General features: G+C 35.1%; 1 protein-coding gene across 4 annotated transcripts in view; it reads right to left on the reverse strand.

Annotated features, from left to right (window-relative positions):
• BRWD3 (bromodomain and WD repeat domain containing 3) overlaps nucleotides 1-19,149 on the reverse strand; it is a 176,244-nt gene that overhangs the window by 107,037 nt on the left and 50,058 nt on the right. For all 4 annotated transcript variants that reach the window (XM_038587783.1, XM_038587781.1, XM_038587782.1 and 1 more), the window contains exon 11: nucleotides 18,184-18,284. In XM_038587783.1, the coding sequence (XP_038443711.1) occupies nucleotides 18,184-18,284 (101 nt within the window). The remainder of the gene's footprint in view (nucleotides 1-18,183; nucleotides 18,285-19,149) is intronic.

Raw genomic sequence — 19,149 nt, forward strand, 5'->3', positions numbered from 1 at the left:
GTGCGGGTTTATTTCTGGGTTCTTTATTCAGTTCCATGATCTATTTGTCTGTTTTACTGCCAACACCATACTGTTTTGATTACTAGAAGTTTGTAGTATAGCTTAAAATCAGGAAGTGGGATGCCTCCAGCTTTGTTCTCCTTTCTCAAATCTGTGTTGGCTATTTGTGGTCTTTTTTGGTTCTTACAAATTTTAGAACTATCTCTTCCAATACTGAAAAATGCCACTGGGATTTTGATAAGGATTGCATATAATCTCTAGATTGCTTTGGACAGCCTGGACATGATACTGATTCTTACAATCCATGAACATGGAATATCTTTCCATTTATTTATCCTCTTCAATTTCCTTTATCAGTTCTGGTTTTCAGTGTGCAGATCTTGATTTCCTTGGTTAAATTTATTTCCAGGTATGTCCATCTTTTGCTGCAACTATAAATGGGATGGTTTTCTTAGTATATTCATTTGGATAGTCCAATCTCAGTGTACAGAAAAACAAAAGATTTATATATATTGATTTTCTATCCTGCAACTTTACGAAATATGAGTTCTAATAGTTTTTTTTAGTGGAATCTTTAGGGTTTTCTATATATAGAATTATGTTATCTGCAAATAGTTAGTTTTACTTCTTCCTTTCCAAATTGGATGCCTTTTCTTTCTTCTTTCTTTCTTTCTTTCTTTCTTTCTTTCTTTCTTTCTTTCTTTCTTTCTTTCTTTCTTCTTTCTTTCTTTCTTTCTTTCTTTCTTTCTTTCATTTTTTTACATGGCTAATTACTATGGATAGGACTTCCAATAATATGTTGAATAAAGTGGCAAAAATGGGCACCCTGGTTTTTTTTCATGATCTTAGAGAGAAGCTTTCACCTTTTCACCACTAAGTATGATGTTAGCTGTGAATTAGTCACATATCACCTCACTATATTCAGATACATTCCCCCCATCCCACTTCATTGAGATTTTATCATAAATGAATGTGGAATATTGTCAAATACTTTTTTTACATCTGTTGAGATGATAATATAACTTTCATCCTTCATTTTGGTAATGTAGTGTATCACGTAGGTTGATTTGCAGGTGTTGAATCATTCTTGCATCCTGTAAAAATCCCCACCTGATCGTGGCATATGATGCTTTGAATACATTGCTGAATTCAGTTTGCTAATATTTTGTTGAAGATTTTTGCATCTCTTACATAGGAGTAATTGGCCTATAGTTTCCTCATTTTTGGTGTCCTTGCTGATGTTTACATCAGAGATTGACCTTGTAAAAGGAGTTTGGAAGCATTCCCTCAATTTTTAGGAAGAGTATGAGGTCAGTGATTAAATCTCCTTTGAATGTTTTAGCAGTATTCAGTGAAGCCAACTGCTTCCAGACTTGTTTTTTGGATGGTTTTTGATCACTGATTCAATCTCCCTGCTAGGAATTCGTCTTTACAGATTTATTTCTATTTTTTATTATTCAGTCTTAGAAAATTGTATGGTTGAAGAACATATCCATTTCTTCTACGTTGTCCAATTTATAGGCACATAATGGTTTATACAGTCTTTTATGATTCCTTGTAGTACAAAGTGGAACTTCTCTCTTACTTCTGTTTATCAATTTGAGTCCACTCTCATTTTTTCCTGAAAGATAGCTAAACATCTGTCAACTTTATTATTTCAAAGAACTAGCTCTTAATTCTATTGATATTTTCTACTGTCATTTAGTCTCCCATTTATCTCTCTGTGATCTTTATTTCTTTCCTTCTACTAACTTTGGGCTTTTTTTCTTTTTTTTTAGTTCCTTTATGTGTAGAGTAAGATTATTTATTTCAGATTTCTCTTGTTTCTTGATATATGCCTGTATTGTTGTAACTTAGCTCTTAAAACTGCTTTTGCTATATCCTATAGTTTCGGACTGCTGTATTTCCATTTTCTTTTTTTTTTTTTTTTTGTATTTCCATTTTCAATTGTCTCCAGGTACTGTTTGATTTCTTCTTTGATCTCTCAATCAATCCATTGGTTGTGCAGTAGCATCCTGTTTAATCTCCATATATCTGTGATTTCCCACCAGTTTTCTTTCTGTAATTGATTTCTTTTTCCATTTAAATTCAATTAGCCAACATAGAGTACATTAGTTTCAAATGTAGTGTTCAATAATTTATCAATTGCATATAACACCTGATGCTCATCACATCACATGCCCTCCATAATAATGCCCATTACCCAGGTATCCCACCCCCCCACCCACCTCCCCTTCAGCAACCCTCAGTTTGTTTCCCAAAGTTAAGTCTCTCATGGTTGGTCATCTCTCTAATTTCATCCCATTCAGTCTTCCCTCCCTTCCCCTGTGATCCTCTGTGCTGTTTCTTATATTCCACATGAGTGAAACCATATGATAATTGTCTTTCTCCAACTGACTTATTTCACTCAGCAGAATATCCTCCAGTTACATCCATGAGAATGTAAATGGTAAGTATTCATCTTTTTGATGGCTGAGTAATATTTTGTATAATATATATACATATATAATACAAATATTATATATATATATACATATACATATATAAAAGGTCGTCCCTAGGTGGGACAAACAAGCAGCAGCTGTGGGGAGAAACTGTTGTCTTTGGGGCTCCACAATTGGGATCTGGTGATGGGCCTTGGGGTTGCCATTGGTCAGTAGGGTCAGAAGTCAGGAAGAAGAGTGAGATATGGAGCATAGGAGACAGAACAACTGGGAGCCTTCCAGCACCTATAAGAATGTCTGTCACTGCATCTAACTGCCACAACCTTCCAAAAGGTATGGCTGTTGCTTTACTTCCTCATGCAAATTCCTCTTTTGGACTACTCTAATCTGGAACCATACAGGGAGGATATTCTAGGAAACAAGTTTTCATCTTAACCAAGTTCACACTGGACATCACAGATACCATGGAGCATGGTATGTATTTGATTCTTATCAAGAGGGGATGGATAGATAGATAGATAGATAGATAGATAGATAGATAGATATAGATATATTGATATATATATATATATGTATCAAGAGGATATATATATATATATTATAATCTTCTTTATCCATTCATCTGTCAGTGGACATCTGAACTCCTTCCACAGTTTGGCTATTGTGGATATTGCTACTATGAACACTGGAGTGCAGATGCCCCTTTGGATCACTACATTTGTATCTCTGGGGTAAATACCTAGCAGTGCAATTGCTGAGTAGCTCTATTTTCAACTTCTTGAGGAACCTTCTTACTGTTTTCCAGAGTGGCTATAACAGCTTCCATTTCCACGAATACTGGAAGAGGGTTCCCCTTTCTCCACATTCTTGCCAACATTTGTTTCCTGTCTTGTTAATTTTAGCCATTCTGACTGGTGTAAGGTGGTATTTCATTGTGTTTTTGATTTGTATTTCCCTGATGACAAGTGATATTGAGCATTTTTTCATGGGTCTGTTGACCATGTGTATGTATTCTAGAGAATTTGTGTTTTCTGCCCATTTCTTGACTAGATTATTTGTTCTTTTGGATGTTGAGTTTGATAAGTTCTTCACAGATCTTGGATACTAGCCCTTTATCTGGTAAGTAATTTGCAAATATATTCTCCAATTCCATAGGTTGCTGGTTAGTTTTGTTGACTGTTTCCTTTACTGTGCAGAAGCTTTTCACCTTGATGAAGTATGAATATTTCATTTTTTATTTTGATTTCTATTTTTATAGCATTGTGATAAGAAGATGGTTAATATGATTTCAATCTTTTTGGATTACTGAGACTTGTTTTGTGGTCTAAATATGATCTACCCTAGACAATGTTTCATTTGTATTCTGGTATTTTTATATGGAACAGTCTTTATGTATCTATTAGGTCCACCTGGCCTAATGTGTCCTTTAAGGCCAATAATTCCTTATTGGTTTTTTGCCTCGAAAATCTATCCGATGATGTCAGTTGTATATTAAAGTCCCCTACTATTATTTTATTGCTGTCAACTTCTCCCTTAAAATCTGTTAATTTTTTTCTATATTTAGGTGCTCCTATGTTGATTGCTTAAATATTTACAAATAATATATCCTAATGTTGGATTGGTGCCTTCATCATTTGATAATTCCCTTCTATACCTTTCATTACCATGTACATTTTAGTTTATTTTTTCTGGCATATGTATAGTTTCACAAGGGTTCCTTATTTTTCCCTTTAAAAGCTTTCACTTTTAAAAGGTTTTGTTTAAATCAAATTAGTTAACATTCAGGGTAATACTGGTTTCAGGTGGGCAATATACTGATTTACCACATCTACACAACACCCTGTGCTCATCAAAAGTACATTCCATAACCCCCATCAACAACTTAACCCATGTCACACCCATTGCCCCTCTGATAACCATCAGTTTGTTCTCTATTGCTAAGAGTCTGTTTTTATATCTGCCTCTCTATTTATTTGTTTTCCTTTGCTCCCTGCTCAGTGGAGAGCCTGCTTCTCCCTCTCCCTCTGCCCATCCTCCCCTCAGTGGGAGAGGGAGAAAGAGAATCTCAAACACATGTGCTCTCCATACTGAGCACAGAGCATGATGTAGGGATTGACCCAATACCCTGAGACTACGACCTAAGCCAAAATCAAGAGTTGGATACTTAACCCAATGAGCCACCCAGGCACCCCTGGGGGGTTAAGTGTGTTATAACTTTTTTGGATACTAAACACTTAATAGATATATAATATGTATATTATCTTCTCCCATTCCATAGCTTGCCTTTTAGGTTTGTTTATTGTTTCCCTCTATGTGCAGTAGATATATATAGATATAGATATATTTCCTTAAGATTTTATATATATATATATCTTAATATAATCCCAAAAGGTTATTTTTGCTTTGGTTTCATTTGCCCCAGGAGACTCATTATTAAGAAGGTGCTACAACCAATGTCAACCAATGTCAAACGGATTAATGCCTGTGTAATACTTTATGTTTTTTATGATTTCAGATGTTGCATTCAGGTCTTTAATCTATTCTGTATTTATTTTTCTTTTGAAAAATAAAAAAAGTGAAAGAAAAGAAAGTGGCCCAGATTCATTCTTCTTCATGTTGCTGTCCAGTTTTCCCAACACAATTTGTTGAAGAGACTGTCTTTTTCCTATTGGATATTCTTCCCTGCTTTGTCAAAGATTAATTCACCACATATTTGTGAGTTCATTTCTGGGTTATCTATTCTGTTCCATTGATCTATGTGTCTATTTCTGTACCTACACCATACTGTCTTGATCACTACAGCTTTGTAATATAGCTTAAAGTCTAGAATTGAGATGCTTCCAGCTTTGCTTTTCTTGTTCAATATTGGTTTCGCTCTTCAGGGTCTTTGTGGTCTCATACAAATTTTAGGATGGTTTGCTGCAGTTCTGTGAAAAAGGCTGTTGGTATTTTGATATGTATCATATGAAATATGTACATTGTTTTGATAATATAGACATTTCAACAACATTTGTTCTTCTGATCCATGAGCATGTGATGTCTTTCCATTTTTTTGTGTTGTCTTCCTATCTTTCATCAGTGTTGTATACTTTACAGAGTAAAAAGTCTTTCACCTATTTAGTTAGGATTGTTCCTAGGTATAAAATTAGTGATGCAACTGAAATTGAACTGATTACTTAATTTTTCCTTCTGTTGTATCATTATTGGTGTGTAGAAATGCAACAAATTTCTGTATATTGATTCTGGATCTTGTAACTGAACAAATGAATTTGTTTATCAGTTCTAGCAGTGTTTTGGTAGGGTATTGAGTTTTCTATATAGAGTATGATGTCATCTGGAAATACTGAAAGTTTGACTTCTTCCTTGCTGATTTGGATGCCTTTTATTTCTTCTTATTATTTGATTTATGTTGGGTAGGACTTCTAGTAACATGTTAAATAACAATGGTGAGAGTAAACATCCCTATCTTGTTCCTGAGTGTAAAGGAGAAGTTCTCAGTTTTTCCCATTAAAGATGATGTTAGCTGTGAGTTTCTCATATAAGACCTTTATGATGTTGAAGTATGTTTCCTCTAAACCTATTTATGTGAGAGTTCTTATCATGAATGGATGTTGGACTTTGTCAAGTGCTTCTTCTGCATCTATTGAAAAGATCATATGTTTATCTTTTCCTTTATTAATGTAGTGTATCACATTGATTTATTTATGAATATTGAACTACCCTTATAACCCAGTAAGAAATCCTATCTGATCATGGTGAATGATCTTCTCAATGTATTGTTGGATTTGGATTGCTACCATTTTATTAAGAATGTTTGCATCCATGTTCATCAGGGATATTGGCCTATAGTTCTCTTTTTTTTTAGTGGAGTCTTTACTTGGTTATGGTTCAGGGTAATGCTGGCCTCATAGAATGAATTTGGAAGTTTTCTGTCCTTTTCTATTTTTTTTGCAATAGTTTGAGAAGACTAGGTATTAATTCTTCTTTACATGTATGTTAGAATTTGCCTGTAAAGCTATCTGGCTCTGGACTTTTGTTTGTTGGGAGTTTTGGGGATGCAGTAAAAGCAGTCCTAAGAGGGAAGTTTACACCAATAAAGGTCTAACTCAAGAAACAAGAAAAATCTCAAATAAACAACCTAACCTTATACCTAAAGGAGTTAGAAAAAGAACAACAAATGAAGCCTAAAGCCAGCAGAAGTAAGCAAATAATAAAGATTAAAGCACAAAATAATGATATAGAAACTAAAAATAAAAACAAACAAACAAACAAAACACAAAAGGACAGATCAATGAAATGAGGAGCTGCTTCTATGTTCTCATTCATTTGGGGAATATAAATAATAGTGAAAGGGAATAGAAGGGAAGGGAGAAGAAATGGGTAGGAAATATCAGAAAGGGAGACAGAAAATAAAGACTCCTAACTCTGGGAAACGAACTGGGGGGTGGTGGAAGGGGAAGAGGACAGGGGGTGGGGATGAATGGGTGATGGGCACTGAGGGGGGCACTTGACGGGATGAGCACTGGGTGTTATTCTGTATGTTCGCAAATTGAACACCAATAAAAAATAAATTTATTATTAAAAAAACAAATTGATAAACCTCTATTCAGACTTATCAAAAGAAAAGAGAAAAAATGAAATAAATAAAATCAGAAATGAAAGAGGGTAAATAACAACCAACACTACAAAAACACAAACAATTATAGGAAAATATTATGAAAAACTATATGACAACAAATTAGACAATTTGGAAGAAATGGATTATTTCCTCAAAACATATAAACTGCCAAAAACTAAAATAGAAACAAATAGAAAACTTGAAGATACAAATAACCAGCAAAGAAACTGAATTAGTAATCAAAAACTCCCAACATGCAAAAGACTACTGTTCTTTGCACTTCAATTTGCATCAAAAATATTTTTCTATAGTTTCACTTTGTTTTGTTGTGTCCTTAGATCTGCCATGACTATGCAGGCAACATATTAATAAATCTTGCTTTTGTTTTTTTTAAATCCATTAACCTATTCTATGTCTCTGACTGGAGAATTTAGTCCATTTAGCTTCATAGTAATTATAGATAAAAATGTACTTATCAACAATTGTTGAGTATTTTCTGGCTGTTTTTGGTTACTCTCTGTTCAATTTCATTCTTTGTCTTTCTTTCTTTTGCACTCTTGTGCTTTCGTAATTTTCTTTAGTGTTATGCTTAATTCATTTCTCATTCTCTTTTGTGTTCTACTACAGATTTCTGCTTTGTATTAAATGAGTTTCACACTGAACATCATATATATATATATATAAAAATTTTAAGTGACAGAATCTGACATATGAATACATTCTAAAACTATTCATCTTTATCACCCCTTGTGTGTTATTTTTATGTTGAATTTATTTATTTATTTATTTATTTATTTAAAATTAATGTTCATTTTAACTCTGTTCATTTTGGATGCCTACCAGGGAAAATGGCAGAGTAGGAGGACCTGAGCTCAATCCATACCACTATATCCAAATAAATAAACTGGAGAGTAATTTGAACATTGTCAGAATAAACTCCACAACAAAATGGAGAGAAAAAGCTGCATCTGAAAGGTTAGGAAGGTCAGAAAGGCAGAGGGAGGCTGCTGGCAGAAGGGAGGGAGCTGTGTGCATGGAGAGCACAAAGGAACAGGCCTTCACACCAAGGAACTCACACAGAGAAGACTAATCGCTATAATGTTTGACTTTGAAAACCAGAGGGGCTAAATTCTGTGAATTTGTATAATTAGTGAGACTTGGAGCCTGAAACTTTAAAAGTCAGCTTACTCAGCACTGTGCCAGCCATGAGACTGAGTGACAGCTGGGCCATTGACCTTAAAGAGATAGCAACCTGCATGGAGAGGCAACATAAAAATAGTATTTTACACAATGCTGGGGAGCAAACAGGAGATAGATCTGTTCATACTGATTTCAGACCATGTTGCAGGACTTCAAAAATGAAGGACCCAGCAGGCGCGAGTTTCACCCCCATCCCTCAGCATAAACACGTGGTCATCTGCAGGAGATGGGGCTACACAGACACTTGCTATTTAACAGACTGGCAGTAGGCCACCTCCATGAGTTCTCCTGAGCACTCAGCCACTCCAAGCCTGCTGACCTGTGATGACCTGATGACCTCAGGGCAAATTTTGTTAAAGCCACACACTCCTCCCCTACTCACCAGTACATAGGTGCCCCCATGCAAGGAACCAGCGACCTCACAGCACACAACTATCTTGCCATACTGAACCATTTTGACCATGTAGTGACCAGCTGCTGAGTACAAAACTGGTGCTGTAGGGCCACGCCTTGTCACATGCTCCAAGCCACTATCATGCACCAATCATACGCAGGCATCATGATAGTCAGCACCCAACCTCCTACCCCCCAGCCAGCCCGGCAAGCAGTCCCCAGCCAATACAGTGCTTCTGGGGATGCAGCATAGGGCTAGTGGCCCAGTACAAAAGCTGCTAACACTACCACCCTACTCCCAAGTTCCTGGGTGGGCATGACCTTAGAACTAGCCTGCCCAGTTCCCACTAACAATACAGAGAACAAGGATATCCCACAACAGGCAGAGAATCAGTACAGGTGAATGCAATGAAAGGAAAAGTGACTCAGTCACAACAGCAGAGGACAAGCAACACACACACATGCGTGCATGCACACACACACAGTATACACTCCTGAAGTGCAAGATTCAGGTAAACGTGGGATAGTACGCTGCAGGGCATTCCAGGACATCTTTTTAAAGGCACTACTTTGAAGAGTAGAAGACATAGCTGACTTTATTAACACAGAGAAACAGACACAGAGAGGGAGACAAAATGAGAGAACTTTATCCCAAATGAAAGAACAGGAAAAGGCCATGGTTAGAGATCTAAATGAAACAGATGTAAGTAACATGCCTAGTAGAGAATTTAAAACAATGACCATAAGGACATTCACTGCACATAAGAAAGGGGTAGAAGACATGAGGAAGACCTTAGCACAGAGATAAAGAATAACACTACAGAGATAAAGGGGTCAATAAACAAAATGAGAAACATGCTTGATGGAATGAAGAGAACAATGGAAGAAGCAGAGAAACAAATTATTGATGGAGAAGACAGAATAATGAAAAGTACTCAAGTTTAACAAAAGAGAGAAAAAATAAATACCAAATGAGAATAGACTTTGGGAACTAAGCGATTCCATCAAATTTAATAACATTTTATTATAGGAGTTCCAGAAGAACAAGAGAGAGAAAAGGAACCAGATAATTTATGTGAGGAAATAATAGCTGAAAACTTCCCTAATCTGGAGAAGGAAACAGTTATACAAATCCAGGAAGCACAGAAAATCCATCAAAATCAACAAAAGCAGGCCAACACTAACACATGGTATAAATAAATGTGCAAAATATAGTGATATAGACTAAATCTTAAAAGCAGCAAGACAAAAGAATATAGTAACTTAAAAGGGAAAACCAATATGCTAGCAAGGAGACTTTTAAATGGAAACTTTGCAAGCCAGAAGGGAGTGACAAAGTGCTAAATGGAAAAAATCTGCAGCCCAGAATAGTCTATCCAGCAAGGCTATGATTCAGAATAGAAGGAGACATAAAGAATTTCCAAGACAAACAACCTAAAGGAATTCATGACAAACAAAACCAGCCCTGCTACAAATATTTAAGGGGACTCTTTGTGTGGAAAGGAGAAACAAAAAGTAACAGTATAATGGTTGGAAACAAACAAAAAAAAAAACCACAGTGAAAATAAATATTTCTGTAAAAAATCAGTTAATCTCACAAAATAAAATAACAGGATATAAATTATAACAACATACGCATTAATCATGGGGATTAGAGGAGTAAGGATGAATTCAAACTTAAGAAACCATCACTTTAATATAGACTTCTATATACAAAGGAATTTATACACAAAACTAATGGTAACCATATATCAAGAACCACCAATATATGTGTAAAAAATAAAGAGAATGACATCCAAACACATCACTAATCAGTATCAAGAAAACATGAAAAAGAGAAAAACAAGAAAGGATCAAAGAAAATCTTCATAAACAACTACAAAACAAATAATAAAATGACAATAAATAAATATTTATCAATAATTACTTTGAATGTAAATGGCCTATAAGTTCTAATCAAATATATAGGGTGACGGAACGGGTACAAAACAAGACCCATCTATGTGCTATCTACAGAAGACTGATTTTAGCCCTAAAGAAACCTGCAGATTGAAAGTAAAGGGATGGAGAAATATCACGCACATGGTAGTCAAAAGAAAGCCAGAGTAGCAATACTTACATCAGAAAAAAACAGACATTAAAAAAAAGACTAGCAAGAGTCAAAGAAGGTCACTATGTAATAATAAAGGGGAGACTCCAACAAGATATAACAACTATAAATATTAGCTGTACACAAATACATAAAACAGTTAATAACAAACGTGAAGGAACTAATCGACACTAAGACAATTTTAGTACAGGACTTTATCACTGCACTTACATCAGTGGACAGATATCTGAACAGAAAAGCAACAAGGAAACAATGGACTTGAATGAGACACTGGAATATGTGAATTTAACATATATATTCAAAACATTCCATCCTAAAACAGCAAAATAGACATGCTTTTCAAGTGTACACAGAATATTATCTAGAATAGATCACAAATTACCCCACAAAGTATCCTTAACAAATTAAAGATAGCAAAGTCATACTATGCATCTTTTCTGACCTATGAAACTATGAAACTAGAAGTCAATCACAAGAAAATTCTGGAAAGACCACAACACATGGAGATTAAATAATGTTACGCAACAATGAATAGTCAACCAGGAAACAAAAGAAGAAATTTAAAAATACATGGAAACAAATTAAAAAAAAAATAGTTCCAAACCCTCAATGCAGCAAAGGTATTTCTAAAAGGGAAGTTTTGGCAATACAGGCCTTCTTGAAGAAGAAAAATCCCAAATAAACAACCTAACATTATACCTAAAAGGTCTAGAAAAAGGACAAACTACACCTAAAACCAGCAGAAAGAAGGAAATAAAAAGATGAGAGCTGAAATAAACGATATAGGAACTAAAAAAACAATTGAACACATCAATGAAACCAGGAGCTTGCTTCCTTGAAAAAATTAATAAAATTGATAAACCTCTAGCCAGACTTACCAAGAAAAAAGAGAAAGGACTCAAATGAATAGAATCCCAAAGGAGAAAAGGGAAATAATCAATACCATAGAAATACAAACAATTATAGAAGAATACAATGAAAAATGATATGCCAACATATTCGACAACCTGGAAGAAATGGATAAATTCTGTAAATATATAAATGACCAAAACTGAAACATCCAGAAATATAAAATTGAACAGAACAATACCAACAAAGAAACTGAATCAATAATAAAATAACTAATTCATAACCAACAAAAGTCTAGGACCAGAGGGCTTCACAGGTAGATTCTACCAAATATTTAAAGAAGAATTAATACTTCTCCTCAAATAGTTCAAAAAATAGAAAAGGAAGGAAAAACATCCAAATTCATTCTCTGAGTACATTACCCTGATACCAACACAAAAGACACCACTAAAAATGAATGACAGGCTAATATCCCTGATGAACATGGATGCAAAAATATTCACCAAAATACAAGTAAACCAAATTCGACAATACATGAATAAAATTATTTAACAAGATCAAGTGGGATTTATTCCTGGGTTGCAACAGTGGTTCAGTATTTGAAATCAATCAATGTGATACATCACATCAATAAGAAAAAAGATAAGAAACATATGATCTGTTCAATAGATGTGGAAAAACCATTCGACAAAAGTACAACATCCAGTCATGATAAAATCCCTCAACTAAATAGGTTTAGAGGAAACATACTCTAACATCATAAAGGCCTTATGTGAAAACCCCACAACTAACAGTATCCTCAATGGGAAACAACTGGGAGCTTCTTCTCTATGGTCAGGAACAAGATAGGGATGTCATTCTTACCACTGTTATTTAGCATAGTACTAGGAGTCCCAACCACAGCCATTAGACAAGAAAAAGAAATAAAAAGCATTCAAATCAGCAAGAAATAAATCAAATTTTCACTATTTCCAAATGTCATGATACTCCTTACAGAACACACAAAAGACACTACCAAAACACTGCTAAAACTGATAAATAAATTCAGTAAAGTTGCAGGATACAAAATCGACGTACAGAAATTTGTTGCATTTCTATGTTAATGATAAAGCAGAAGAAGAAAGAGAAATTAAGGACTCAATCCAACTTATAACTGCACCAGAAATAATAAGATAGATAGGAATAAACCTAACTAAAGAGGTAAAAGACCTGGACTCTGAAAACTATAAAATGCTGATGAAAGAAAACATGAGTCATAGGAATAGAAAGACATCCCATGCTCATGGATCAGAAGAACAAATACTGTTAAGATGTATATACTACCCAAAGTAATCTACACATTTAATGAAATCTTTATCAAAATACCATGACCATTTTTCACATAGTTAGAACAAACAATCCAAAAATTTGTAGGGAACCACAAGAAACCTCAAATAACCAATGCAACCTTGAAAAAGAAAAGCAAATCTGAAGGCATCACAATTATGGACTTCATGTTATACCACAAAGCTGTAGTTTTCACAACAGTATGGTACTAGTATAAAAATGGACATATAGATCAATGCAAAAGAATAGGAAACTCAGAATTAAACCCACAAATACATGGTCAATTAATCTTTGAAAAGCTGGAAAGAATATTTAATGGGAAAAATCTAGTCTCTACAACAAATGGTGTTGGGAAAACTGGATTACCACATGTAAAAGGCAGAAACTGGACCACTTTCTTACACCATACACAAAAATAAATTCAAAAGGGATGAAAGACATAAATGTGAGTCAGGAAACCATCAAAATCCTAGAAAGAAAGGGCAATAACTTCTTTGACATCAACCACAGCAACTTCTTTCTAGATATATCTCCTGAGGCAAGGGAAACAAAAGGAAAATAAACTAATGGGACTGCATCAAAATAAAAAGTATCTGCACAGAGAGGGAAACAACAAAACTAAAAGGCAGCCTAAGCAATGGGAGGAGATATTTGCAAATGATATATCTGTTAAAAAAGATTAGTATCCAAAATACATAAGGAACTTATAAAACTCAACACCCAGAAACCAAATAATCCAGTTAAAAAATGGGCAGAAGCCATAAACAGACATTGTTTCCAAAAAACACATACAGATGTCCCACAGACACATGAAAAGATGTTCATCTTCACTTACCATCAGGGAAATTCAAATCAAAATTACAATGAGGTATCACCTCATACCTGCCAGAGTGGCTAAAATCAACAACATAAGAAACAACAGGTGTTAGTGAGGATATGAAGAAAGGGAACTCTCTTGCACTGTTACTGGAAATGGAAACTGGTGCAGCCACTCTGGAAAGCAATATGGAAGTTCTCAAAAAGTTAAAAATTGCACTACCTTATGATCTAGAGATTTTAATTACCCAAAGAATACAAAAAAACTAATTCAGAGAAATACATGAACCCCTATTTTTATAACATCATTTTTTATAATAGCCAAAATACGGTAGCAAGCCACATGTCCATCAGTTGATTAATGGATAAAGAATATATACAATGGAATATTATTCAGTTTTAAAAAAAGAATGAAATCTTGCCATTTGTAATGACAGGGATGGAGCTACAGAGTATAATGCTAATTGAATTGTCAGTGAGAGAAAGACAAATACCATATGATTTCAAGCACCTGTGGAATTTAAGAAGCAAAAGAAAGGAGCAAAGGGAAAGAAGAGAGAGACAAATCAAGAAACAGACTTTTACTTTATAAAGAACAAACTGATCTTTACCAGAGGAGTTTTGGAGGGATGGGCTAAATAGGTGATGCGGATTAAGGAGTGTACTTTTCATGATGGTCACTGGGTGATGCATGGAACTGTTCAATCACTATATAGTATAGCTAAAACTAATATAACATTGTTGACTAACTGAAATTACAAATTTAAAAAAACCTTAATTAGGGTAACCCCGGTGGCCCAGCAGTTTAGCGCTGCCTTCAGCCTGGGGTGTGATCCTGGAGACCTGGGATCAAGTCCCACATCAGGCTCCCTGCGTGGAGCCAGCTTCTCTTTCTGCCTGTGTGTCTGCCTCTCTCTCTGTGTCTCTCATGAATAAATAAATAAAATCTTTCAAAATAAATAAATAAACAAATAAACCTTAATTAACAAAATCTTTTCATTTTGTGTATCCCTGTACTATTACCTACTTAATTTTACCAATTTTTTGTTTTAAAATTCATTATTAGCTTCACGCATGTTTAATCCCCTACCTTTAATATATGTCTTTATTAGTGAGACATTTTACTTTCATAGTTTCTTATTACCAGTTAATTCTTTTTCTTTGCAGCTGAAATTCATCTCTTTAATATTTCTTATAAAACTGTTTTAATGGTCAGGGCACCTGGTGGCTCAGTCCTTTAAATGTCTACCTTCGGCTTAAATCATTATCTCAGGGTCCTGGGATCAAGCCCTGCATCGGACTCCCTGCTCAGTGGCGAGTCTGCTTCTTCCTCTCTCTCTGCCTCTGTGATCTCTCTCATTCTCACTCACTCTCTCTCTCAAATAAATAAATAAAAACCTTTTAAAAATAAATAAATATACAAAATTGTTTTAATGGTGACAAATTCATTTAGTTTTTGATTGTCTGGAAAACTGTATCTCTAATTAAATTTTGAATAATGTTACCAGGTACACAATTCTGGGTTGGATGCTTGCTTGTTTTTTTTTTTTTTCCTTTCAGCACCTTCAATAGGCCATGCTACTCCCTTCAGGCCTACAAAGCTTCCATTGAAAAATCAGCTGATGGGCTTATGGGGGTCACCTTTTATGCAGTAAGTTATTTTATTCTTGCTGCTTTTAAGATTCTCTTTCATTTTTAATATTTTAGTTTGAACGTTCCTTGATGTAGATCTCTTTGCTTTTTCTTATTTGGAACTCTGTGGGTTTCCTGGAACTGAATATCTGTTTCCTTCCCTAAGTTAGAGAAATTTGCAGCATTTCCTGAAGTAAGTTTTCTACTTTTTTGTCTCTCTCTTCTTTTGGGAACCCCTATAATGCAGATTTTATTCTGCTAGGTGTTATCCAGTACATCCCTTAAACTACATCAATTTTTCTATTTTTTTTCCCTTTTGCTGTTCTTGGTTATTTCTGGTGTACTGTCTTCTAGGATGCTCATCTGTTCTATTTTGTCTAGTCTGCCATTGAACCCCCTAGTATATTTACCACTTCAGCCCTTGTATTCTTCAGTTTCATGATTTCTCTTTGTTAGTTTCTTGTGGTTTATTTCTCTTTGTTGAATTTTTCACTGTGTTTATCCTTCTTTCATAAGTTTGGTGAGTATATTTATGACCATTACTCTGAATTCTTTACCAGCAAGATTATTTATCTCCATTTCATTAAGATCTTTTTCTGAGGTTTTCTCCTATTCTTTCATCAGGAACATATATACCTCTCTCCTCATTTTGCTGGACTCCATGTTTGTTTCTATATGTTACATAAAATAGTTACCTCTTCTTTCAAAAAATTTTAAATTATACGTGATATACAATGTTACATCCATTTCAGGTGTACAATTTGACAAGTTTATACATTATACTATGTTCACCACGAGTGTAGCTACCATCTGTCACCATACAATTCTATTACAATATTATTGACTATATTCCCTATTCAGTACTTTATACCCCCATGAGTATTTATTCCATAACTGGAAACCTATATCTCTCATTCCCCTTCACCCATTTTGCCAATTTTGCCACTTCCCTCTCCTCTGGCAATCACAGATCTTTTCTCTGTATCTATGGGTCTATTTCTGCTTTTTGTTTGTTTTATTTTTTAGATTCCACCTATAAATTAAATTGTATAGTGTGGCCTTGCATTGGAGATAAGCCTTATTAGTTCATCCATGCCCTAGCATTTGGTTGTTTCTCAGACATCTGTGATTGTCTAGAAGTAGGACAATTTGTTCTTGACAGGTCTCAGATGTTGAGGGTATGTCAAAACCTGTCACTGTTCTAAAGGGAGAGATCTCAGTGCCTAGTTTCAGGCTAATTGGAAGACAGATTATCAGGCAGTATCTTTTAAGATATGCAAATATAGAGTCTTTGAGTCCACAATTGTAAACTCTGATAACCTCCAGACCAGTTCCACAGGTGTCCCCTGGACAACATTTGCAAAAAATGGTAGCTTTAGACGTGTGTATAATCTTCTCTGTGAAGTAGTGGTGAGCTATGATGAGGTGAAGTGAGGGTGCTAACATGGTAAATCTCTGCCCATGTTCCCTGTGAGCACTTCTTTAGCCTCTGGATGTGTGACATACTCCACAAAAAAAAGGCTTTTTTCACATCAAACATGGGGATAGGTTTCAGTCTTCTGTTTGTGTAGTGCCCTGGACATGGTAGCCTGCCAAAGACTGTCTAACTGCTTCAAACCCATTGGGTCCAAAAATATAATACCCCCAGGTCACTAGAGCCAGGTGGTCAAGGAGTGTCCCCTGTATGGGCTGTGCATGCTCACCAGCTATGGCAGGAGGGCTGTGAATGTGGTATAGGGATGGGGTATTCAGCCCACCCGGTTGTGGTAGGATAGCCGCCACAGTTGCAGTGTGCATGGCCAGGGTGCTCCCATTGAAGCTAGCAGACTTAAAGACCTAAAGAAGGGGTTCCAAAATAGCACTCACCTATACCAGGACCAACAAGGTAAGAGAATGCAAAAATGGTGCTCTCCTATGTCCCTGGAAAGAGTCCCAACAGGTTTTTGCCTCTCTAGCAGATGCTTTAAGATTAGTAAATGAGTCTTCTTCACATAAAGTCTAGGAGCCTTACAAACTGTTGCTTTTGATCTGGGTCCCATGAAAAGTGAATCTGTGCAGGAGCCTTTTAAGAGTATATTTTTCATTCCCTATGGTTCTCTTAGAAATAAGTCTCACTGGGTTCTCACAGCCAGATGCTTTGGGGACTGATTTCTCCAGTGCAATTCCCAAGGGTAAGACTAACTGATATGGGACATAAATACCTTGCTCCTCAAGAAGAAGTTCCATATCATGAGATCACTCCAACTGTGGATTGCTGCTCCTGGGGTGGAGTTTTTTTTCAGGACCACATCTCTACTTCTCCTACCCATCTCGATGTGGCTCTTATATCCTTTGTTGTAGAGGCACTGTTTATCTAGCTTTTGGATCCTTTTCAGAGGGCACTGTCCCACATATAGCTGTAGATTTGTTGTGTTCACAGGAGGAGGTGATTTCAGGATCCTTCTATGCCACCATTTTTCAATGTTATTTTAAAAAGTACGTAGATTTTAAAGTAAGAAACAGCTCATATAATTAATTAATAAACACAGCAGGCTAAAAGATGATTTTCATAAACTATTACTAATATGTAGTATTTTCTTTTCCCATTTGGTCAAATAGAACTTGTTTTAAATACAACCATACTAAATCTAGAATCTCACACTGATCTTCATTACTACAAAAATATCTTACCATATAGACTGCAGTACCAATATATATTAAATGAAAGTACCTATTAGAAAAGAAGAAATAAAACCAACTTTCCAAAGATATTAAAAAAGAAAGCAACATATATAAGTTTCTCATTTTGCTCTTACCGTATGTGATTCTAATTCAGCAATTTTCTCAGGGATCTCAGAACCCAAATAATATATTCTAATCACATGGTCAGTGCTACCTGTTGTAATGAACATACCACCTGGAAGATTAAAAACAAATAAGCAAACATTGTACCAAGGAACTTTAAAAACCCTTTGATTGCCTTCTTAGTTATATGCTACCTTATATTAAGAGGGCTTCAAGAAACACAGGCTATCTTCAAATTATTAAAGACATATAAAATTTCAGATAAAAAAGTAAAATTAAATAGAAATATTTAAAGGGCAACTATACCATTCACCCAATGAAAATCCAACAGCTATACACTAATTACAAGCTTCTGAATAATAAACATTAAAGGTCAGAGTCTTGAGGAATTCATTTCTTTGTATTTATGTAAAATCATGATGCTCCAAAATTATTTATAAAATAACCTATTGCTACAATTCTCTTTACAGTGGCTATAATGGTATAATGTAAAATCTCAACCATTTGGGGGATTATGAGAATATTATAGACATGGATGGTGCTAATCCATTCAAAACAATTTGAATATACTTAAAGTCACAAAACTATCCACCTAAAAATGGTTATTAAAACAGTAAATTTTAGGAGTGTCTGGGTGGCTCATTCAGTTGAGTGTCTGACTCTTAGTTTCAGCTCCAGTCATGATCTTCAGGTCTTGAGACTGAGCACTGCATGGGACTTTAAGCTAAGCAAGGAGGACGCTTGAGATGCCCGTCCTCTACCCCTCCCCTCCATGCATGCATGCACAAACATGGGCACTCTCTCTCTTCAAATTAATCAATAAATAAATCTTTTTTTAATTAGTAAATCTTGTTATATTTTATCACAGTAAAAGATAAGGTCAATTAGCATGTGATTCTTAGCAGTAGAAAAGCACCATTTACACATTATAAAAGTGTCTTCTATATGGAACTACAGTACAAATTTTCTGAAATGTC

Source organism: Canis lupus, chromosome X (genome assembly GCF_011100685.1).
Source record: "Canis lupus familiaris isolate Mischka breed German Shepherd chromosome X, alternate assembly UU_Cfam_GSD_1.0, whole genome shotgun sequence".
Lineage (NCBI taxonomy): Eukaryota > Metazoa > Chordata > Mammalia > Carnivora > Canidae > Canis > Canis lupus.